The 24,864-nt window shown below is 47.3% G+C and overlaps 1 protein-coding gene and 1 pseudogene across 1 annotated transcript in view; both read left to right on the top strand.

Annotated features, from left to right (window-relative positions):
* Nucleotides 1–18,882, top strand: part of LOC115101876 (cadherin EGF LAG seven-pass G-type receptor 3-like) — a 53,744-nt gene extending 34,862 nt beyond the window's left edge. Inside the window, 24 exon segments of the mRNA XM_065005357.1 lie at nucleotides 2,359–2,500; nucleotides 5,351–5,471; nucleotides 6,788–6,971; nucleotides 7,228–7,329; nucleotides 7,628–7,722; nucleotides 7,815–8,024; nucleotides 8,144–8,327; nucleotides 8,744–8,893; nucleotides 9,018–9,204; nucleotides 9,460–9,627; nucleotides 9,833–10,166; nucleotides 10,687–10,861; nucleotides 11,111–11,223; nucleotides 12,367–12,446; nucleotides 12,650–12,776; nucleotides 12,889–13,008; nucleotides 13,378–13,475; nucleotides 13,777–13,868; nucleotides 15,137–15,310; nucleotides 15,529–15,726; nucleotides 15,919–16,582; nucleotides 16,584–16,702; nucleotides 16,705–16,870; nucleotides 17,090–18,882. Of these exon segments, the coding sequence (XP_064861429.1) occupies nucleotides 2,359–2,500; nucleotides 5,351–5,471; nucleotides 6,788–6,971; nucleotides 7,228–7,329; nucleotides 7,628–7,722; nucleotides 7,815–8,024; nucleotides 8,144–8,327; nucleotides 8,744–8,893; nucleotides 9,018–9,204; nucleotides 9,460–9,627; nucleotides 9,833–10,166; nucleotides 10,687–10,861; nucleotides 11,111–11,223; nucleotides 12,367–12,446; nucleotides 12,650–12,776; nucleotides 12,889–13,008; nucleotides 13,378–13,475; nucleotides 13,777–13,868; nucleotides 15,137–15,310; nucleotides 15,529–15,726; nucleotides 15,919–16,582; nucleotides 16,584–16,702; nucleotides 16,705–16,870; nucleotides 17,090–17,117 (4,031 nt within the window). The 3' untranslated portion in view covers nucleotides 17,118–18,882.
* A 2,151-nt stretch (nucleotides 18,883–21,033) lies between these two features.
* On the top strand, nucleotides 21,034–23,465 carry LOC115101875 (tRNA (34-2'-O)-methyltransferase regulator WDR6-like; annotated as a pseudogene).
* Nucleotides 23,466–24,864: the final 1,399 nt, after the last annotated feature.

The raw sequence follows: 24,864 nt of genomic DNA, 5'->3' as shown, positions 1-24,864 counted from the left end.
AGTTTCTGATTTTTGCAATGTTACGTAGATGGAAAAAGCTGTCCTCGAAATGGTCTTGATATGTTCTTCAAAAGAGAGATCAGGGTCCAGAGTAACGCCGAGGTCCTTCACAGTTTTATTTGAGACGACTGTACAACCATTAAGATTAATTGTCAGATTCAACAGAAGATCTCTTTGTTTCTTGGGACCTAGAACAAGCATCTCTGTTTTGTCCGAGTTTAATAGTAGAAAGTTTGCAGCCATCCACTTCCTTATGTCTGAAACACATGCTTCTAGCGAGGTCAATTTTGGGGCTTCACCATGTTTCATTGAAATGTACAGCTGTGTGTCATCCGCATAGCAGTGAAAGTTTACATTATGTTTTCGAATAACATCCCCAAGAGGTAAAATATATAGTGAAAACAATAGTGGTCCTAAAACAGAACCTTGAGGAACACCGAAATGTACAGTTGATTTGTCAGAGGACAAACCATTCACAGAGACAAACTGATATCTTTCCGACAGATAAGATCTAAACCAGGCCAGAACATGTCCGTGTAGACCAATTTGGGTTTCCAATCTCTCCAAAAGAATGTGGTGATCGATGGTATCAAAAGCAGCACTAAGGTCTAGGAGCACGAGGACAGATGCAGAGCCTCGGTCCGATGCCATTAAAATGTCATTTACCACCTTCACAAGTGCCATCTCAGTGCTATGATGGGGTCTAAAACCAGACTGAAGCATTTCGTATACATTGTTTGTCTTCAGGAAGGCAGTGAGTTGCTGCGCAACAGCCTTCTCTAAAATTTTTGAGAGGAATGGAAGATTCGATATAGGCCGATAGTTTTTTATATTTTCTGGGTCAAGGTTTGGCTTTTTCAAGAGAGGCTTTATTACTGCCACTTTTAGTGAGTTTGGTAAACATCCAGTGGATAGAGAGCCGTTTATTATGTTCAACATAGGAGGGCCAAGCACAGGAAGCAGCTCTTTCAGTAGTTTAGTTGGAATAGGGTCCAGTATGCAGCTTGAAGGTTTAGAGGCCATGATTATTTTCATCATTGTGTCAAGAGATATAGTACTAAAAGACTTGAGCGTCTCTCTTGATCCTAGGTCCTGGCAGAGTTGTGCAGACTCAGGACAACTGAGGTTTGGAGGAATACACAGGTTTAAAGAGGAGTCCGTAATTTGCTTTCTAATAATCATAATCTTTTCCTCAAAGAAGTTCATGAATTTATCACTGCTAAAGTGAAAGTCATCCTCTCTTGGGGAATGCTGCTTTTTAGTTAGCTTTGCGACAGTATCAAAAAGGAATTTCGGATTGTTCTTATTTTCCTCAATTAAGTTAGAAAAATAGGATGATCGAGCAGCAGTAAGGGCTCTTCGGTACTGCACGGTACCGTCCTTCCAAGCTAGTCGGAAGACTTCCAGTTTGGTGTGGCGCCATTTCCGTTCCAATTTTCTGGAAGCTTGCTTCAGAGCTCGGGTATTTTCTGTGTACCAGGGAGCTAGTTTCTTATGAGACATTTTTTTAGTTTTTAGGGGTGCAACTGCATCTAGGGTATTGCGCAAGGTTAAATTGAGATCCTCAGTTAGGTGGTTAACGGATTTTTGTCCTCTGGCGTCCTTGGGTAGGCAGAGGGAGTCTGGAAGGGCATCAAGGAATCTTTGTGTTGTCTGTGAATTTATAGCACGACTTTTGATGTTCCTTGGTTGGGGTCTGAGCAGATTATTTGTTGCAATTGCAAATGTAATAAAATGGTGGTCCGATAGTCCAGGATTATGAGGAAAAACATTAAGATCCACAACATTTATTCCATGGGACAAAACTAGGTCCAGCGTATGACTGTGACAGTGAGTGGGTCCAGAGACATGTTGGACAAAACCCACTGAGTCGATGATGGCTCCGAAAGCCTTTTGGAGTGGGTCTGTGGACTTTTCCACGTGAATAATGCCTGTGTACATGTGGTGTAGGTTTCCATGGTAATGACTGTGTTCGTGTTGTAGGTTCCCATGGTAATGCCTGTGTACATGTGTTAGGTTCCCATGGTAATGCCTGTGTACATGTGTTAGGTTCCCATGGTAATGCCTGTGTACATGTGTTGTAGGTTCCCATGGTAATGCCTGTGTTCGTGTGTTAGGTTCCCATGGTAATGACTGTGTACATGTGTTGTAGGTTCCCATGGTAATGACTGTGTTCCTGTGTTAGGTTCCCATGGTAATGCCTGTGTTCGTGTGTTGTAGGTTCCCATGGTAATAACTGTATGTGTGTTTTGTGGGTTTCTATGGTAATGACTGTGTACATGTGTTGTAGGTTCCCATGGTAATACCTGTGTTCGTGTGTTAGGTTCCCATGGTAATGACTGTGTGCATGTGTTGTAGGTTTCTATGGTAAGGGCTGCATAGAAGCGTGCCAGCTGAACCCGTGTGAGAATGATGCCAAGTGCCACAGGAAGCCCAGCTCATCACACGGATACATCTGTGACTGTGGAGACAACCACTATGGCCAGTACTGTCAGCACAGGTCAGTCTATCAACTTTACATCAACTGTAGATCAGCACAGGTCAGTCTATCAACTTTACATCAACTGTAGATCAGCACAGGTCAGTGTGTCAACTATACATCAACTTTAAATACATTAATATTATGAACATACTGTCCATCTGTGACTATGGAGACAGGTCAGTAAACACTATAACTATACATCAACTTTAAATACATTAATATTATGAACATACTGTCCATCTGTGACTATGGAGACAGGTCAGTAAACACTATAACTATACATCAACTTTAAATACATTAATATTATGAACATACTGTCCATCTGTGACTATGGAGACAGGTCAATAAACACTATAACTATACATCAACTTTAAATACATTAATATTATGAACATACTGTCCATCTGTGACTATGGAGACAGGTCAGTAAACACTATAACTATACATCAACTTTAAATACATTAATATTATGAACATACTGTCCATCTGTGACTATGGAGACAGGTCAGTAAACACTATAACTATACATCAACTTTAAATACATTAATATTATGAACATACTGTCCATCTGTGACTATGGAGACAGGTCAGTAAACACTATAACTATACATCAACTTTAAATACATTAATATTATGAACATACTGTCCATCTGTGACTATGGAGACAGGTCAGTAAACACTATAACTATACATCAACATTTACATTTACATTTAAGTCATTTAGCAGACGCTCTTATCCAGAGCGACTTACAAATTGGTGCATTCACCTTATGACATCCAGTGGAGCAGCCACTTTACAATAGTGCATCTAAATCTTTTAAGGGGGGGGTGAGAAGGATTACTTTATCCTATCCTAGGTATTCCTTAAAGAGGTGGGGTTTCAGGTGTCTCCGGAAGGTGGTGATTGACTCCGCTGTCCTGGCGTCGTGAGGGAGTTTGTTCCACCATTGGGGGGCCAGAGCAGCGAACAGTTTTGACTGGGCTGAGCGGGAACTGTACTTCCTCAGTGGTAGGGAGGCGAGCAGGCCAGAGGTGGATGAACGCAGTGCCCTTGTTTGGGTGTAGGGCCTGATCAGAGCCTGGAGGTACTGAGGTGCCGTTCCCCTCACAGCTCCGTAGGCAAGCACCATGGTCTTGTAGCGGATGCGAGCTTCAACTGGAAGCCAGTGGAGAGAGCGGAGGAGCGGGGTGACGTGAGAGAACTTGGGAAGGTTGAACACCAGACGGGCTGCGGCGTTCTGGATGAGTTGTAGGGGTTTAATGGCACAGGCAGGGAGCCCAGCCAACAGCGAGTTGCAGTAATCCAGACGGGAGATGACGAGTGCCTGGATTAGGACCTGCGCCGCTTCCTGTGTGAGGCAGGGTCGTACTCTGCGGATGTTGTAGAGCATGAACCTACAGGAACGGGCCACCCCTTGATGTTAGTTGAGAACGACAGGGTGTTGTCCAGGATCACGCCAAGGTTCTTAGCGCTCTGGGAGGAGGACACAATGGAGTTGTCAACCGTGATGGCGAGATCATGGAACGGGCAGTCCTTCCCCGGGAGGAAGAGCAGCTCCGTCTTGCCGAGGTTCAGCTTGAGGTGGTGATCCGTCATCCACACTGATATGTCTGCCAGACATGCAGAGATGCGATTCGCCACCTGGTCATCAGAAGGGGGAAAGGAGAAGATTAATTGTGTGTCGTCTGCATAGCAATGATAGGAGAGACCATGTGAGGTTATGACAGAGCCAAATGACTTGGTGTATAGCGAGAATAGGAGAGGGCCTAGAACAGAGCCCTGGGGGACACCAGTGGTGAGAGCACGTGGTGTGGAGACGGATTCTCGCCACGCCACCTGGTAGGAGCGACCTGTCAGGTAGGACGCAATCCAAGCGTGGGCCGCGCCGGAGATGCCCAACTCGGATGCCCAACTCGGAGAGGGTGGAGAGGAGGATCTGATGGTTCAACTTTAAATACATTAATATTATGAACATACTGTCCATCTGTGACTATGGAGACAGGTCAGTAAACACTATAACCATACATCAACTTTAAATACATTAATATTATGAACATACTGTCCATCTGTGACTATGGAGACAGGTCAGTAAACACTATAACTATACATCAACTTTAAATGCATTAATATTATGAACATACTGTCCATCTGTGACTATGGAGACAGGTCAGTAAACACTATAACTATACATCAACTTTAAATACATTAATATTATGAACATACTGTCCATCTGTGACTATGGAGACAGGTCAATAAACACTATAACTATACATCAACTTCAGATGACTGAACCCCAACTATATTACTGAGTCCCAAATGTCTGTGTGTGTTTCTAATGTTAGTAACAGTACATCATAGCAGTACCTGAGATTGTCTGTGTGTGTTTCTAATGTTAGTAACAGTACATCATAGCAGTACCTGAGATTGTCTGTGTGTGTTTCTAATGTTAGTAACAGTACATCATAGCAGTACCTGAGATTGTCTGTGTGTGTTTCTAATGTTAGTAACAGTACATCATAGCAGTACCTGAGATTGGGGTGAGACAGCCGTGTTACAGTGCTCTGCTTTGTCTATCTGTCAATGTGGATTTTGTTGTCTGTGTTTTTCAGCAGATCTGCCCTAATCCCCAGGAGAGGATGAGAGGAGACTTAAGTTTCTCTGTGATGATAACACACAGTGTTTATATATGACCCAGGTGTCACCCCACCCCGATGTGAAATCCCTCCCAGCTTTAGGTCTCAGATTTGTCACTTCCTAATTTCCCTTTGGTCTAGGTACTGTGGCCTATATAGCAGACAGGGACTGAAATTGAGAGAACTACCACTTTTAACGTGTGTGTGTGTGTGTGTGTGTGCGTGCCTGTGTAGGATTGACCACCAGTGTCCACGTGGTTGGTGGGGCTCTCCAGCATGTGGGCCCTGCCACTGTAACACCAGTAAAGGATTCGACCCCGACTGCAACAAGACCAGTGGCCACTGCCATTGCAAGGTGACCTGCCCCCCACGACACACACACACACACACACATACACACAGCGCGCGCGCGCAATCACACATATCTGTAGTAAATACTCTTACCGTTATTAAACTCATATCGCAATCCCAGGCACTGATCCATGCTCTTATATACATCAGCATCACCCTTACCTACTGTTTTCTAATCCCTGCTTGTGACCCTAATCCTTGATACTGATCCTAATCTGACACTGCTATCAAACAGGCGTTGTCTTATGAGGCATTATCAGCAGCTTCACCTTGTAATCTGAGCAACCCCATTACCCTTAACACTCTTAATGCCCACGGACCCCCCTTATCCCTCATACCACCCTCCACACTGTGACCCCATCTTAAATCCTGTTTCAAGGACAGTACAGAAGCTCAGTTTTCTCACAGTATAGGATTATAGTATTATATTGAGTATTGTAATTTAAATGTTGAATTGTTCTAAAATGAGACTTAATATACTGGTGTTTCATACCACCCTGCATACCACTGCTAGCTTGCTTCTGAAGCTAAGCAGGCTTGGTCCTGGTCAGTTCCTGGATGGGAGACCAGATGCTGCTGGAAGTGGTGTTGGAGGGCCAGTGGGAGGCACTCTTTCCTCTGGTCTAAAAAAATATCCTAATGCCCCAGGGCAGTGATTGGGGACACTGCCCTGTGTAGGGTGCTGTCTTTCGGATGGGATGTTAAACAGGTGTCCTGACTCTCTGAGGGTCATTAAAGATCCCATGGCATTTATCATAAGAGTAGGGGTGTTAACCCCGGTGTCCTGGCTAAATTCCCAATCTGGCCCTCAAACCATCACGGTCACCTAATAATCCCCAGTTTACAATTGGCTCATTCATCCCTCTCCCCTGTAACTATTCCCCAGGTTGTTGCTGCAAATGAGAATGTGTTCTCAGTCAACTTACCTGGTAAAATAACAGATAAAAAAACACATTTCTAAACGCCCACCTGACAATATTGTTTTGTTTTGTGTTTGTCTGTCCATGTCTCTGTATGTCTCTCTTTTTCTCTCTAAATCCTTCTCTTTTCTGTCAATCTGCTCGCTTTCATCTTCCCCTCTCTCATTTTCATGTTGCTGTGTGCGCATTTGTGTATCTGTCTGTGTGAGTCTATGTACATGTATATGCCTGTTTATGTATGTGACTTTGCTATGTCTGTTCTTTGTGTATTTGGATGTGGTTGTCTTTGGTCTGAATGTTATGTCTACATGTGTATATCTGTTTCTGTTGTGTCTATATCTCTGTATATGTGTGTCTGTCTCTGTGTACCTATCTCTGTGTATATATCTGTGTGTGTCAGGAGTTCCACTACCACCTGCGGGGCAGTGACTCATGCCTGCCCTGTGACTGCTACCCTGTGGGCTCCTTCTCCCGGTCATGTGACCCAGAGAGTGGCCAGTGCCAGTGTCGGGCTGGTGTGATTGGTCGACAGTGCAACATGTGCGACAACCCCTTCGCTGAAGTCACACAGAAGGGCTGCGAAGGTGAGACCGGGGGGATTCCTCTCCTCCTACCTGTGATCTTCTCTTTCTCTTTTCCTCTCATGTCTTCTCTCTCATCTTCTCTGTGCTTCTCTGATTCACTCATTTCCCCTGCTGTAAGACTCTTTCTCTCTCAAAAACATCTCCCCCTTGTCAAACCTCTCTCCTCTCAAACTAGTATGAGATTTTCATTGCCTTCATACACAGGTTTTATTTTGATTCATAGTCTTTTCCCCCTGTTTCTCTCTCTCTCTGTTAGTCATCTATGACGGCTGTCCTAAGACCATCACCCTGGGTATCTGGTGGCCCAGGACGAAGTTCAACTTGCCAGCAGCCGTGCCCTGTCCTAAAGGATCCGTGGGTCAGTCCCTCAACACTCTACACTTTCTCTGTAGTTATATGAACCGTAACTCAGTAAAGTCTTTGACATTGTTGCATTTGTATTTTTGTTCAGTATACTGTATATTTCCTGAATCTTCCACAGATGGAAAGATGATAACATCTCCCATTAGAAGACTCATGATCTATACTGACTATAGGCAGATAAACTCCCCATTCCTTTGAAACCTAGTATCTGTGTTTGATTGTATCCCCTGTGCTGCTTTTTACTGTTGTGGATGTATTATACAGGTATTAGTGTCTGTGTCTGTTCTCTCCAGGTGCTGCTATCAGACACTGTGATGTGGAGAGGGGCTGGCTGGAGCCGGATCTCTACAACTGTACCTCTCCTCCCTTTGTGGAGCTCAATGCAGCAGTAAGAATACTCTACTACCCCATTGCTCATACTGGTTGGAACTGTACAATATGGAATGGTGTCTAACATAGTGTGTGTGTGTGTGTGCATAGCTGGAGTCGGTTGAGCGGAACGAGACAGAGCTCAGCACCATCATGGAGAAGAAACTGGCCCACCAGCTCCGTGATGTCACCGAGGCCACACCCCGTCTCTATGGCAATGACCTCCAGATTGCCGAGCGGCTACTGTCCCGCCTGTTGACCTTCGAGAGTCTGCAGACGGGCTTCGGCCTGACTGCCACCCAGGACGCACACTTCAACGAGGTGAGGGTTGCCTGGCAACACGCTCGTAAAACCTTTTAGTGGAGTTTGGAAAATGTAGTCACTGTTTTATTAGATTGTGTGTGTAGGAACTGAATCTCCCTCTCCCCCTCCCTCTCCAGAATGTTCTGCAGGGCTGCAGTGCGGTGCTGGGTCCAGGCAGTGCAAGTTTATGGCGGGCCCAGATCCAGGCCCAGGGAGGGGCAGGAGGGCTGGCTGATCTGCTGGAACAGTATGCCCAGACCCTGGCCCAGAACATGAAGCTCACCTATCTGAACCCCGTGGCTCTGGTCGCCCCCAACATCGGTGAGTCCCCCCTCAGGACAGAACCATCTGCTCTCTTACCCTTCATGTAGTGGGATCAGTTCATTGTGTCAAATGAGGTCTACCTTTCTGTATTGAGTGGTTGTTCCTGCTTTATTTGGTCAAGTAGTCAATCCATGCAAGTGTGTAGCCCTAGTCCTTTTCCTGTGTAAAAAGGAAAGAGAGAACCATGTTCACAGCAGTGCAGGTAGAGATCCAGGTTTGGTTTTGGCAGGAACATACTGTATAAATATCAAAAACAAGTGTAAAAACGACACACTGATGACAGACGACCGACCTTGACTTAAATACTTGTTTTATTGCTGAGTAGTGAACAACAACATTGTTCATCAGGTTATTTTTGTTATGTTGTGTGGTATAACCTGGAGTCATGGACTGTGTGTATGCTCGTGTTTCAGTGATGAACCTGGACCGCGTTGAGAACCACACCCACGTGCGCAGACGTTTCCCTCGCTACCACAGCCCTCTGTTCCGCGGCCAGGCTCTCTGGGACCCCCACACACATGTGGTGTTGCCCCCTGCTGCTCTGGTGCCACAACGACACCAACGTAAGGAGAACACACACATACACCACAGCCACTGAAACACACAAGCACACATACTGTACACACACACAAGCACATGCGCCTACCTACCTTATGTCACTCCTCTTATGCCTTGTGCATTTTCCAGTTTCAGCTTCACAGAACACAGCTCCTGCCCCTGTCAGTACGTTGGCCAATCAGACGGAAGACTATGCTACAGCCAGGCATTCTGTTTCGCTACTGGAGCCGCCTGTCACCATTGTCATCATGTTGATCTATCGTAGCCTTGGAGCAGCACTCCCCCCCAAGTACCACACTGACCGACGAGGAGTCAGGTGTGTGTGTACTGTATGTGCCTGCCCTCCAGTGTCTGTCTCTCTCATGACATCTGGTTTATCAGGAGTGTGTATTTGTGACTGTTTATTTATGTTTTCATTGGACTTTTCAAAGCACAGCATTGGAATTGTGCCAAAAGTATTGTGTGTTTGGTGAATCATAAAACAGTCTTGGGGCTATTAAGTCCGTCCTACTAAATCAAATGATCTCTCTCTCTCTCCCCTCTCTCCTCTGTCACTCCTCCTCTCCTTTAGACTCCCCAGACATCCAGTGATGAACTCTCCAGTGGTCAGTGTGTCCATCTACAACAACCAGACGTTTGTCGGGGGTCCTCTGGACTCGCCCCTGCTGCTGGAGTTCCGTCTGCTGGAGACCACCAACCGCAGCAAGCCCCTGTGTGTCCAGTGGAACCACAGCAGCCCGTGAGAAGAGCTTTACATGACTTGAGGGGGCTTGTTTTCTATGGGAAATAGATACTGTCAGCTGGGAGTTGCAGTGTGTTTGATGCCGTTATCTTTCTCTCACTCAACCCATTTCTTTTCTTCATCCTGACTTTCTCCCACCCACCTTTTCTCTCCCCCTATCCGCTCCTTCTCTCTCTCTCACCCCACCCCCCTCTCTCTCCAGGTTGGAGGTGGGAGGTTGCTGGACAGTGAGGGACTGCATCGTAGTATACAGGAACACGTCCCACGTGCGTTGCCAGTGTCAGAGGCTGGGCACCTTCGGTGTCCTGATGGACAGCTCCCAGAGAGAACAGCTGGAGGGGGATCTGGAGACCCTGGCCCTGGTCACCTACTTCTCCCTGTCTGTGTCCATGCTGGCCCTGCTGCTGACCGTCCTGGTGCTGTCCTGCCTCCGGGGCCTCAAGTCCAACACCCGCTCCATCCACTCCAACATGGCCGCCGCCATGCTGCTCTCTGAGCTCGTCTTCCTGCTCGGCATCAACCAGACCGAGCAGCAGGTATGTGTGTGTGGGTAGGTTACGTGTGTGTGTGTGTGTGTGTGGGGGGGGCTATGTGTGTTTATGTGCATGGGTGTGTGTGCACCCAGCCAAGATGGCACAGTATGCATTGGTATGTTCAACAACTGTTCCAACTGTTATATCATTGTCTTCAATGACCTTTAATATCCCATGTATTATTTTTAACTAGCTAATCTACACAGTTTGGATCATTTCCAGTCAAACTGACTGAAAGGTTTTTCTGTTTGAGTGGGTGGACAAAATGTCTGGCTGGGTGCACACTGCCTTGGTGTTCATTGGTGTTTTGCACTGTGATGCTGACAGTATAACACCAGGTTTCATACGTTCTCTCTCCCAGTAAATGTTTTCTAACTGGTCTGAAAGCCAAAGGCCAAACTCACCAATAGTAGCCCAATGGGCAAATAGTCACTGAACTCGTCTACAGACCCATATGAATACATTAAAAGTTGTCATAACATAATCTCTATACATGACTCTGACTGTCTTCTCTCTCTGTTAGTTCCTGTGTACGGTGGTGGCCATCCTGCTGCACTATTTGTTCATGGCCACGTTTGCCTGGCTGTTTGTGGAGGGGCTCCATATCTACCGCATGCAGACAGAGGCTCGCAACATCAATTATGGAGCCATGAGGTTCTACTATGCCATCGGATGGGGCGTGCCTGCCATCATCACAGGTACACACACACACACACGCATGCGCACACACACACACACGCACACACACACTCACACACACACACACACACACACACACACACACACACACACACACACACACACACACACACACACACACACACACACACACACACACACACACACACACACACACGCAGTTCCCTACAGAGACCTGTTTTAGAATGGATTTCACGGATACCAGTAAGAACACAAAGTGAAACACACATCTTACTCTCTGTGTTCAGGTTTGGCGGTAGGGCTGGATCCTGAGGGCTATGGAAACCCAGACTTCTGCTGGATCTCCATATATGACAAACTCATCTGGAGCTTCGCTGGACCCATCGCTATCGTCATCCTGGTACTGTCTCCCTCTCACTCTGTGTCAGTCACTTAGTTTGCCTCTATACCTCTAGTTCTGTGTCAGTCACTTAGTTTGCCTCTATACCTCTCACTCTGTGCCAGTCACTTAGTTTGCCTCTATACCTCTAGTTCTGTGTCAGTCACTTAGTTTGCCTCTATACCTCTAGTTCTGTGTCAGTCACTTTGTTTGCCTCTATACCTCTCACTCTGTGTCAGTCACTTAGTTTACCTCTATACCTCTAGTTCTGTGTCAGTCACTTAGTTTGCCTCTATACCTCTCACTCTGTGCCAGTCACTTAGTTTGCCTCTATACCTCTCACTCTGTGTCAGTCACTTAGTTTGCCTCTATACCTCTAGTTCTGTGTCAGTCACTTAGTTTGCCTCTATACCTCTAGTTCTGTGTCAGTCACTTTGTTTGCCTCTATACCTCTCACTCTGTGTCAGTCACTTAGTTTGCCTCTATACCTCTAGTTCTGTGTCAGTCACTTTGTTTGCCTCTATACCTCTAGTTCTGTGTCAGTCACTTTGTTTGCCTCTATACCTCTAGTTCTGTGTCAGTCACTTAGTTTGCCTCTATACCTCTAGTTCTGTGTCAGTCACTTTGTTTGCCTCTATACCTCTAGTTCTGTGTCAGTCACTTAGTTTGCCTCTATACCTCTATACCTCTAGTTCTGTCAGTCACTTAGTTTGCCTCTATACCTCTAGTTCTGTGTCAGTCACTTAGTTTGCCTCTATACCTCTATACCTCTAGTTCTGTGTCAGTCACTTAGTTTGCCTCTATACCTCTAGTTCTGTGTCAGTCACTTTGTTTGCCTCTATACCTCTCACTCTGTGTCAGTCACTTAGTTTGCCTCTATACCTCTAGTTCTGTGTCAGTCACTTTGTTTGCCTCTATACCTCTAGTTCCGTGTCAGTCACTTTGTTTGCCTCTATACCTCTAGTTCTGTGTCAGTCACTTTGTTTGCCTCTATACCTCTAGTTCTGTGTCAGTCACTTTGTTTGCCTCTATACCTCTAGTTCTGTGTCAGTCACTTTGTTTGCCTCTATACCTCTAGTTCTGTGTCAGTCACTTTGTTTGCCTCTATACCTCTAGTTCTGTGTCAGTCACTTTGTTTGCCTCATTGCTGTCTCTTTGTTGCAGATGAATGGTGGGATGTTTCTGCTTGTGGCTCGCATGTCCTGCAACCCCTCCCAGAAAGAGACCAAGAAACTACCTGTCATGTGAGTATCCCAGAGAGGTTGAACATATTACATATAAATGGCCGGGTTCCGCTGAATACAATTCTATTGCAGTAATACAGTAAAGCTTTAAATCCAGCCATTAAAGCTTTTTTTTAATAAAGAACCTCTATGTCTCTCTCACTGTTTGACAAGCTCTCTCTCTCTTTCTCTCTATTCTTTTCCTTTTCCTTCCGTCTCTCCAGAGCCACTATACGTGGTGCCATCCTCCTACTGCTCCTGGCCACCTCTACCTGGTTCTTTGGGCTGATGGCTGTCAACAACAGCATTCTGGCCTTCCACTATATCTTCATTGTACTATGCTTACTGCAGGTACTGACCCTGTCTGGTGTGTCTGTGTGTGTGTTATTAGACTGTGTGAGTTGCTTTATAGTCCTGGTGAGTACTTGGTGGTGTGTTAATGTATACATTCCCCTCCTCCCAGGGTCTTGCTATGTTCCTGGTATTCACGGTGCTGAACGCGGAGGTGCAGGAGGTCTGGAAGTTGTCATGTCTGGGCAAGAAGAGCCCCGACGAGGACGCACCTAGAGCCCCACAGATCCCTGTGAGCATGCCCCCCCCCCCCCCCCACACACACACACACACAGCCCACTACACCAACAAGGAACCCATCTACCCACCCATCCACTGTACATCATCTGGCCCCATTCTACCACACACATCACCCCCCCATCCAAATCAGCACACCCTGGTCTTCCCTTAACATGATCCCCTCAGGGCTCTTCACTTGACCCACATTCCACAATGCACTGTGCTTAGCCTGCGCTCTTTACGATTGTTCTCTACCACTGACTCATCTGGGGAATGATTGTTGCCGTTTGCTCTGACTAATTCTGACTCAACTAGCGCAAGAATGTTGATGTGTGCTCTAGTCCTGAATGTATTTTTCAATACGTGTGTGTTTTGTGTCAAGGGTCAGAACCCCTACAACAATGTGTCGTTGCTGGAGCAGAGCGGGCTGCACCGCATCACCCTCGGGGCCTCCACCATCTCCTCTGTCAGCAGCGCTCGGTCAGTAAGCCATCTGAGATGCACAGGATCTGTGAGACTGAAATATGTAGTGGCAGTTTCCCAGACACAGATTCAGCTTAGTCCTGGGCTATAAGCTATTTCAATGGAGATTCTCCATCAACCATGCTTTTAAGTCCAGGCTCAGTCAGAGTCTGGGAAACCGGCTCATTGTGTACATGTACTGCAGACTTCCACTGTTTGTAAATAAGGTTTATATGGAGCCTGGTTAATGTAGTGACCAGTCCAGTTTGTGTGATGTCATGTGTAAATGCTCTGGTTAACACCTCCTGTCCTCCCACAGAGAGAACCTGCTGGCCCGCCAGACCTTGGAACACAATCTGGGACATACTGGAGCTACAGACCTGGACGTGGCTATGTTCCATAGAGACAGAGGTACCCACTGGTACACACACACACACATGCGCACAAACAAACACACACGCAGGCAGTCGTGCCCACGTGCATTGTAATAGAAATACACACATTCATAAACACTCAACTAGGGTTTTAATACTGTATACAATACACTTAAAATTATAACAAATGTACATGAACACTTTTAAGTTTTTATTGGTGACTGACTGATAACCTCGCTCTCTCTCTCTCTTGCTCCCTCCCTTTCGCTCTTGTTCTGTCTCTTTCTCTCTCTCTCTGTCGTTCTCTTTCCCTCTCTCTCTCTGTCATTCTGTCATTCCCTCTCTCTCTCTGTCGTTCTCTTTCCCTCTCTCTCTCTCTCTCTGTCGTTCTGTCATTCCCTCTCTCTCTCTCTGTCGTTCTCTTTCCCTCTCTCTCTCTGTCGTTCTGTCATTCCCTCTCTCTCTCTCTGTCGTTCTGTCTTTCCCTCTCTCTCTCTCTGTCGTTCTGTCTTTCCCTCCCTCTCTCTCTCTCTCTCTGTTGTTCTGTCTTTCCCTCCCCCTCTCTCTCTCTCTCTCTCTCTGTCGTTCTGTCTTTCTCTCTCTCTCTCTCTGTCGTTCTGTCTTTCTCTCTCTCTCTCTCTCTCTCTGTCGTTCTCTTTCCCTCTCTCTCTCTGTCGTTCTGTCATTCCCTCTCTCTCTCTCTCTCTCTCTGTCGTTCTGTCTTTCCCTATCTCTCTCTCTCTGTCGTTCTGTCTTTCCCTCCCTCTCTCTCTCTCTCTCTGTCGTTCTGTCTTCCCCCCTCTCTCTCTCTCTGTCGTTCTGTCTTTCTCTCTCTCTCTCTCTGTCGTTGTCTTTCTCTCTCTCTCTCTCTGTCGTTCTGTCTTTCCCTCCCTCTCTCTCTCTCTCTCTGTCTGTCGTTCTGTCTTTCCCTCCCTCTCTCTCTCTCTGTCGTTCTGTCTTTCCCTCCCTCCCTCCCTCTCTCTGTCGTTCTGTCTTTCCCTCCCTCTCTCTCTCTCTGTCGTTCTCTTTCCCTCTCTCTCTCTGTCTCTCTCTGTCGTTCTGTCTTTCCCTCTCTCTCTCTCTCTCTGTCGATCTGCCTTTCCCTCCCACTCTCTCTCTCTCTGTCGTTCTGTCTTTCCCTCCCTCTCTCTCTCTCTCTCTCTCACTCTCTGTCGTTCTGTCTTTCCCTCCCTCTCTTTCTCTCTCTGTTGTTCTGTCTTTCCCTCCCTCTCTCTCTCTCTGTCGTTCTGTCTTTCCCTCCCTCTCTCCCTCTCTTTCTCTCTGTCGTTCTGTCTTTCCTCTCAGGTGAGGACTCAGACACAGACTCAGATGTCTCTTTGGAAGGGGAACGTAGTCTCTCCATCCCCTCCTCCGAGAGTGAGGACAACGTTCGTCTCCGTGGACGCATCCAGCGACGTTTCAAACGCACCAATCACAGCGAGCGGCTGCTCACAGAGCCCACCCACAATAGCACCAAAGGTACACACAGACGCTAAGAAAATGTCAGACTGATAGACTCATAGATTCACAAATGAATACATACAGATGTTATAAATGTCAGAAACCGATATCCATAAATCAATAAAAATCCTTATCCATTTACATGTCACTTCTACAAAACATTATCTCATATTGGATACAGTTGTGATTTATTTTGAATTGTTGGCCATTGGCGATTGTCCATCTTTGTGTGTCAGACCTGGATGGCAATGACCTGCTCTCCTATTGGCCAGCGCTGGAGGAGTGCGAGGTCCACTCCCTGCAGAAGTGGGGCTCAGAGCGCCGCCTAGGGGCTGACTACAGCAAGGATGGCTCCAACAACAACCAGCCTGACGCAGCGCTGACCAGTGGGGACGAGAACAGCCTGACAGGACAGCCCAGCCGCCACCGCAAGGGTGAGTCACAACCTCAGTTGGACCAAATGATACTATTTTGGTCTGTGGGGGTATCAATGGTTGACTTTGGAGTGCTGATGACCGGCATTTATTACCAATGGGTTCCACATACAGATTCATGTAGACTCAAAGGCCAAAATACATACACATGATTAACCTTTTCTCTCTTCTCATCTCTCCCTGCTGTCTCAGGCATCCTGAAGAACCGTATTGGCTGTCCGCCGGCCCTGCAGGGTCTCTCCACCATGGGCCGGGTCCCCAGCGATCTCTCCTGGTACCGCACCTCCACCCTGGGCCACAGGGGCGTCCCGGCAGCCTCCTACGGCCGCATGTACAGTGGGACAGGCTCCCTGTCTGGCACGGGCTCCTTGTCCCAGCCCGCCTCACGCTACTCTTCCAGGGAGCACCTGGACTCTCTGGCTCGCCGCCAGTTCTCCAGAGACCCCCTGGGCCGCCAGGCTGGAGGAGGGTCCCAGAACCGCCTGGACCGCCAGGGCTCCCGGGACAACCTGGACCTGCTCCCCCGCCGCCGTGAGCCGGGCCTGGACAGAGCCTCCAGGGAGAACCTGAGCAGCTCCAGAGACAGGCTGGACATCCAGCAGCACAGCGCCCATGCCTCCCAGGAGGACTTGAGTGGGAATGGAGGTGTGGAGCCGAGTCTGGGGGGGTCGCGCTCCCAGCTCAACAACCTGATGCAACGCCAGGCCTCCTCTCGTGAACACCTGGGAGGAGCGCTAATGAGCAGCCACTCCCGCCAGCAGCTGGAGGGCAATGGGGGCGGTGGGGGGACTCAGACCCAGCCCTGCAGGGAGTGGCTGCGCACACTGCCCCCGCGTCAGCCCTCGCACCCTGACCAGCCCCCCCTCCCCCCCACCCCCAATCAGCGAGGAACCCCAGGAATCCCCCCTACCCCGTCGCGGCCGGCTGGACTCTGCTCCCCCGTGTAGGTACCCCGTCCCTGCCCTCGGCGCACCCCCAGCCGCCACCCGTCCAGTGAGCACCTGGACATCCTGTCCTCCATCTTGGCCTCCTTCAGCTCATCTGTGCTCACGCCCCCAGACCCCTCATCTGCACAGGGACCCTCCCCCTCCCCGCCCCACTCTGCCACCTCCCACAGCATCTCTGAGGTTTCCCCAGACTCTGAGTAAGTCCTAAACTCAATCACTCACTCACCTCCATCTACCTGCTTCCTTTTCTCTTCACACTCCTGCTCTGCTCTCTTTATCTCTCTATCCTCACGCATCCCTCTTTTTGGTCCTCATCAAAGATGTGGTGATTTGGATTCTAAATGTGTCATAGCCTACATATCAGGAGATTTATGTAGCATTAATAACAATGATGTTCTTTTCTCTTGCCTCTTCAGAGTCAACAGAAGTGAAGGACAGTCTTGATGACACCCTCCAAATCCCACAATGTATGTCTAGTGGGGTGACCAAGGACTGCGCGGGGGTAGGGCAGAGGTCAAGGAGCCCCTGGACTGCTGAAGCACTTTGGGATACTGGAGGATATGTGCTGAAGGAAGGCAGAGACAGTGAGAGGGAGTTTGAAGGTGCTGGGTTGGTGCTGCTGTTAAGTATTTTCGGTCACAAGTAGCAACCAGTATGGGGAGGAGGGCTATATGATTGAAACAGAGGCTACCTCAGCCACTACGTTTTAACATTCTTCGATCCTCAGATTTCAACATTGAACACAAAGATCGGAATCGATCTGCTAAGAAAAAGATGATCCTGTAGATAACATTTTTATACATTTTGTATCTTTTTCAACAGAGATGAAGAAAAAAAATATCTTGTGATGTTTTGGAAGATTGTGTCCATGTGTGGTTGTGAAGGAGATGTGAATGGAATCTGTTGCTATGGGCGATAGCCCTAATTCAATCCCAAATTCCACTACCACTATCCCGAAACCTTTCCTCAAACCTGTCAACTATGTTTATAAAACTAGGGACTGGGGTTGGTTAGTGTTGATTGGATGAGATTACAAGACGTGATAGGATGAGGAAGATGTTGGGGGCGGGTGATTGTAAATAGGAATGATTGTGAACAAGAAAGTAGGCAGATATACTTTTATATTTGCAAGGCTTGATGATGGCTTGATTATCTCCTCACTCTTTAGACATAATTGTTCTGTTAATCCAAGACCCACTGCATTTGAATGTCGAACATCTATTCTACAGCATCATATAGCTCTCTGTGCTACTATAAATCACAAACAAAACATATCAGCCAAAACCAAGTGTTATATCAGACATGGTTCCATATCTAATGGTTTCTCTGCCTGAGGATATGTGGTCCATTTATGTGTAGAATATCTCTTTTCAATGACCTGCTGTAATATCATTTCATGTCTTTGGTGGTATGTTATTATAAATGTGACACTATAATTGCCAAAAATGTCCCCAGGGTACCCCCAATATCCATCCTTACCCATGTTCCATCAATGTTTAGCTGCTCCAGTTATTTAGCTACTGGGCAGTTATTTTCTCACAGGATTTATTATTGCAGTACCTTTAACTTGTACAGACATAAGATTTTATTTTATTTATGACGATCATATTTCTTACTTTGTAATTTTGTGTGAGAGGATGTAATGTTTCCTATGGCCTGACTCTCCCACTGTGACAAAATGCATTGAGAGAAAAGAACGAGTGAGATGACGAGGAAAGACATTGATGTGATGATGAAGGGATAGAGAGAGGATGGGGGATTGTCTTTGTCAGTTACTTTATTCTGGGGTATGTGCTATCCAGTCAGCATGGGGGGAATTTGAAACGGCTGCTCCTCATTTACCGTGGAAACCATCCAAGAGAAATGTTGCACATTAAAAAAAGAACTATTCCTAACAAGATGTGTTTTCTGTGAGTGACATTCCCTGATGAAAACAAGTGTTAGCAGAGACCAGTTTTGACAGTTTGTTTCCGGAGGCTCTTCTCTCTCAGGTATTTTTATTTGCCAGGTGTCTTTTCATATTCAGAGATATCCCCCAGCCCATTACAACAAAACTCCCCCTGATTCTGAGCAGCAATGAAAAGGAATACTAAAACAAAAATCACGAAAACCTGAAACTGTCAAACTGAGAAAATCATTGTCAGAAAATAAGAGCAATAAAAATGTAAAAAGAAACAAACGTCAAATGATTTGATCGTGATCCTCAATGTCCTTGCTACTAGAGGACAGTCGTACCTCTTCCCCTATCTTCTTCAGCTTAGCCTGATAGTATCTATTATTTTTGGGGGGTTAGATTAACTGTACTGTCAGACATTCTGCTCTTATAATAGAAGAACTTTCAGTTAATATTGAACTGTATTGACATTTTCATATGTAAGATCATCATACAGAGAGGATTGTCTATGGAGATGTGCTCTAGCTGAGAAGACACATTACCTCCCTGTGACTGTACAAATATAAGCCATTCTTACTAATCTGCTAGAGAACCAGTTCAGATTTAAGTATAGCTTTTGTATGACTGATGCCTTTAGTGAGGTCTAATGCTTTAATATTTAATAATTCATCCCAACTGTTACACCGAGAAGATTGGACAATCTTCTCAGAGTAACAGTTGAGATAATGGGACAATTCAGAGTACAATGCATTTCTCATCCCTGGATTGATGTACGTTTTCCGAGCCATATCTTGTCCGGCTTCGCGGTGTCTTGATCTACACAGGAAATCTGTCTGACCCTAGTGCAGCTGTAAGCAAGCAGGTCGGATCTACTGGCTACGTAAAGTAAGGTATTGAAAACAGGGGTGCCAATCCGTTTTTATTTGTATAAAATCAAACTTTGTTGGAGCATACAATATTTGTATTTATTTTAGATTTTTTTTTTGGCTAATCTTTATCAATGGTGCAAATAATTTTGGACTGACTATGTGTGTGAGCAGATGACACCACATCATTATATCATCTGAGGAAAACAAATATTATAAACTCAATGTGATGAGCTCATCTTTGCAGAGTGTCAGCACAGAGTAGTGCTTCTACACCTGCATTGCTTGCTGTTTGGGGATTTAGGCTGGGTTTCTGTACAGCACTTTGAGATATCAGCTGATGTACGAAGGGCTTTGAGCAGTGTGGTATCACCTGCAGTGGGGGAGCCAGGCCAGAGGCCGGTGTAGCCCTCCTCTCTGTCCATGTCGTCCTGGTTGGAGATGAGGTTGGGCACCATGGCCGTGATCTCTTGCTGAACCTCGGTCAGGGCCGTGACAGGCAGGCCAGTGACCACCTGCTTCTGGCATTGGTGCAGCACCTGGCGACTCTCCACCTCCAGTCTCTTCATGGTACCCACCGAGCTGGGTGGCCGGTCAGGGAAGGCAGCATTGACAACGTTCACCACCTCGCCCCACATGGCATTGCAGTGCACCGTGGCGTTGGTGTCCTTCCTGTAGTCCTGGACTGTGCGAACCATGCTTTGAATCCTCTGCAGGAAGTAGAGCTTTTGCTGCATGGTTAAGTTGGGAGTGAGGTACGACATGGTTGTTGGTTGCCAAGGCAATGGGGTGGAGCTAAGGGGTCTTGTCCTGCTCTGGTTTTGTGCGCTGCCCTATGGGACTCCCAATCACGGCCGGATGTGATGCAGCTAGCTAGCATTCAGTTGAATTTGAAACAAGGTTGTTTTCGGTGACAGTGTTTGGTGTGTGGTTTAGTCTAATTTGTTGATCTGATCATTTGCAAGAACTGCTAGGTGCATGTATTTACTTGGATGTGTCATTGTCATGAATGGTACTGTGATCCACAGAAGAGCATCATTTTTACTGGGATAACCAACTGGTTTGGAATGTTCTCACAGTAACAGATGGCTGTCCACTGTTACATCAAATTACATGATGAACACGTGCAGTGGTCAATTCTGTGATTGTTAATCACGCACAAAATCATTTGTTTTCCGGGTTTGAAATAGAAGGACACACATCAGAACGAAATTCAAATGTATATGAATAACTGCAGCAAGGTTGAGATTAGAGGCATCAGCCACCGTTCGCAAGGATTCCAAATGTTTCATCCACCTATCGAATGCATTGCTTGCTACCTTAGCAGGTTTGCTAGATAGCATTACTGTCAAACTAATACACATGGGATTCCCCATTTAAATGCACGTAGTTTTTATGTACATTTTAAATTACTCACACGCAACCAAAAAGCAATGAAAGCGCAAACACTGAGTGGCCAGGATACAAAATGTAAACAACAAACCTGCGTAATTTACGCAAATAGCACGTTCGACTAGTTTTTAACCAATGGGTATCAATTCTATTGCGATTCATCTGTCAGTGTAGACATATTTGATTGGATCCGTGGCATACACACTACTCTGGCAGTGGAGGAACACATAGGTGGCTAGATAGAACCAATACACAAAATGGATTAAATGAAAGGGTTCTCCTATATAGATATGTAAGTAGCTAGCCATAGTATTTCTAATACAGCAGTAGCCCTGACATTGCTAGCTAGCTTTATAATTGTTTTTTTTTGTATTATACAAAGTTATTAGCAGTATGTCATCTAGCTAGCTATTGGTACACACTCTTTTCACGCCACTTCGATACAGCACAACCGGAAGTGATTTTTGTAGCAGATTACCCAACCTTTTTTCAATCCGGGACCTTTGAGACGTCCCTACCTCATTTGAAGTTAACACTTAAAATGGGTTGGTGAAGGTCAGGGTAGGGGTTACCCACGGACCTTTCGCTAACTCTTTTCCTAACCTTAACCTGAAATTCTCCTAACCTGCTACGAAAAAGTCACTTCCGCCATAGCTGTATCGAAGCGGCGTGAAAAGTGTTTCTCATACTGTGTTTTCCTGCCTTGGTTTTGACAATAAGTCTGAAGTTGTTGTAAATGAAACTTGTTCCTTTCTGATTCTCATTCATAAGAGAAAGAGTAACATAACGGGCTAAAGCCACACAGGATCAATCTAATGTTACAGCACACACACATAGCTAGTATCTAGCAAGTTGACGTTGTCACACTACAGAAAATGGCTTTTGAATAAGAGGATTACTGGCTAATTCTTCTGTATGTGTCCCAGGTTGTCAGGTACTGTTGAGGAGAGGAGCTCAGTGATGATGGAGACTGCAGCCCTGGTAGTGCCTGTCACTGCTCTGGAGTTCCTAAGGGAGGAGCACCTGCTGACAGGTACGGGATCCCTGGCTAGAGAATACAAGACCGTCTGTACCGTAGAGATCCTATTAAATTACTAATATTCAAATTCCTAATCCCTAATATTACTGCCTAATCAAAACCCTAGCATTATCAATCTGATCTGGGCCATGTTCCAAGAAATGTATAAACTCCATCCTTTCTCTCTTTTTTTTGTCCTTGTTCTGTCATGAAGATGAATAATGACATTTGCATATGTCCATACAGGTGAGGGTCCGATCCTGACAGTTTACTGCCTCCAACCACAGCCCAAAGCCTGCATCTCACTGAGCTTGCTCCACAACTACCGCATCCATGGGATCCGTCACAAACCACAGCCAAGAGACGGACGGACCCGTGACCCAGAGGATGAGGTGGTAGTGTTTGGAGGGAAGGTTGTGCGCCTGCTGAGGCTGAGTGCTAGAAGGTAGAGGCTAGAGCCACCGGGCCCCCTCATGGAGCTGCAGGACTGTGCCCTGGATGTCCACTTGGTCTCTGGAGAGGAAGAGCCCCTCCTCAGTGTGGCCTTGGGAGGGACCTGGGAGGACTCTGACCTGGTGGGGAGACAGTGTTCAACCAGCTGGTGCTCTGGAGGCCAGGAGGGGCACAGCCAGACAGGAAGGCCCCAATGGAAAGGTGTCTGCCAGGTCATAGTGGTGTCTTCTTCAGCCTCTGTTACCGCCGGGAGACTGGTGTGTGGGGGTGCTGTACGGACACCAGTCTTCTCCGTAAAGCTGTCCCCTGGACGGGTGTACAGCACTGGGGAGGACGGGGTCTCTGTTGTGGGACTGGGGAGGTGGGGGAGGGTGGGCCGGACACTGAATGGACACCGGGCTGGGGGAGTGAGGGCGGTCAGTGAGGGAGGGGAGGGCCAGGGCATGTGGGTGGCCACCGGGGGGCTGCAGATCGAGGAGTCCAGCTATAGCAGGTGGGGGGTGAGAAGAGGGCGAGAACCAGGTGGACCTGGACTTCCCCTCCTGTGACGGGGGTCCTGAGTTCAGGTCCTATGTGTTAGAGGTGTTGAGACTTATGGGTTGGGGGTCTGCTGCATCCAGGGAGGGGCTGTGTGCTATAGGCAGCCTCCGTGAAGTGGTGCATGTCTTCCCAATGTCCCAGCCTGGTGCAGGGGTGTTGTTGAGGGCAGAGCCAGGGAAGGTCCACAGTGTGCTGTGGGTGGCGCAGGCAGAGGGACAGGGGATACCTGCAGGTGTCCGGGGCAGAGGGGCTGGTCTATCATTGGCAGGTGGAGGTAGAGATGAGACACAGGACTGGATCTAAGGGTAGAACCACTGTGCTCTCCTCCTGCCTTCCTGTGCAAAACGCCGGCTCACTGCTGTAGTTTACCTCAACCATCCACAGGGGGCACTGTTGCTATGTGGAAACAGGAGAGAATCACTGCTTCTTTTTGAAGGGAGAGAACACCCGAAGCAAGGGTTGAGCATCGCGGACAGCTGTACAGCGCAGGTAGAGATAGCTTTGTGAGTCCTCTGGGTCGGACCAGAGAGTCTTGAGGTTCTGAGGGTCCATCAGTCATGCAGGGGGATGGAGTGGCTGGAGAATTCTGCTTCTGGAACCCCAGGACTCTGAAGATGACCCGAGGGTCCAGGAACTAGAAGGGACTGGGTCTGGGAGTGGTAAAAAGGCCCACTTTGTGATCATGGTCTTCCACTTGGTCCACCTTGTGGTGTGGGACAGTAGGGTGCAGTACCAGGGGGGGGGGGGGTAGAGGGCAGCAGAGTGTCTACAGCTCCAGTCTCAGTGGTCAGTGGCTTTAGCTCACACTGACCTTCTGACTGCCCTAAGGATGCTGAGCCCTGCTGATGTCCACCTCCTGACCAGAGGGTGTTTGTTGAGGCTGGCCAGTACCGGACTCAGCCAGCAGGGAGCGCTCTTCTCCCATGGCATAGACCCAGTAGGGCTGGAGGTATGGATGGGGGCTGGGCCTGTAGTTGGGGCTAGGGCCTGGGGCTGGGTGGTTGTCTGTGGACAGGGGTTACAGCTGCTGAAGGTAACAGACATGGAGGATGGAGGGAACAGGTAGCATAGAACTGGAAGAAAGATGTGTGGGACGTGTGAAAGAGTCTTTTCACCAGACAAGACAACATGACCTGTTGTGTACAGGACCCAGTGCTTTCAGACCCATGGACTGGGGGGGAGGGGGGGGGGGTATTGCAAGTGCTGTGTTGTGAAATGGAGGTCTCGATGATGGTCAGTGCACAAGTTTACAGGACAAAACTGCAGCAGATGAACATGAATTGTTTAGTCACATCCGAGTGCCATCTTCACTGAGGAGATAAAGGGACAATCAGAAAAAGGCTACGAGAGAGAGAGAAGGGTTTGAGTATGGAGATGGACAGCAGAGGTGAATAAATAAGTAAACTATTGAGAGAATGTTAGTTAAAGAGCCAGAGGATGGAAGGACTGTATATGTGAATACATTTACATTACATTTAAGTCATTTAGCAATACATACACATTGCTTCTGACAGGCTCAATGGGAAATCTCTGGATTTGTTTTGTTTCAATAGAAAGACCTGTAATTCAACTGTGTCTGTGCAGAGTGAGAGAATACTCATGGAAGGAATCTATTGATGCCTGAAGGGCTGATTGGTGAAGTCATTTACTGTAAGCACAGTTGGACAGAAGGCATTGTCTGCTGAGAGGTTAAAGTGACAAAGGAGGTGTGTGTGTGTGTAGTGGTGTGTGTGTGTAGTGGTGCGTGAGGGATACCTCGGCGTCGCCAGAGCCAGGAGAACGAGGCGGAGGTGTGCCAGTGGACCCCCGAGGGGGGAGGAAAGACCCCCAAGTTGAGGAGGAGCCCTCCACACCCACCAGAGAGGTACTTTAGTTAAGATGGGTAACATTGTTGTCATGTGTTATTATGGACTAAAGTAATGAACTGTGATCTCTCTGCTCTGTCGTCACAGGTTATAGGCACTATGGTGTTACGGGATCGGTTGCCTATGATTGGCTCCTCTGGAAGGAAACCAGCAGGTACTGTGA

Source organism: Oncorhynchus nerka, linkage group LG20, assembly GCF_034236695.1.
Source record: "Oncorhynchus nerka isolate Pitt River linkage group LG20, Oner_Uvic_2.0, whole genome shotgun sequence".
Taxonomy (NCBI): domain Eukaryota; kingdom Metazoa; phylum Chordata; class Actinopteri; order Salmoniformes; family Salmonidae; genus Oncorhynchus; species Oncorhynchus nerka.
The sequence above is the reverse complement of the archived record's forward strand: the minus strand, read 5'-3'. Positions and strand labels throughout refer to the sequence as shown.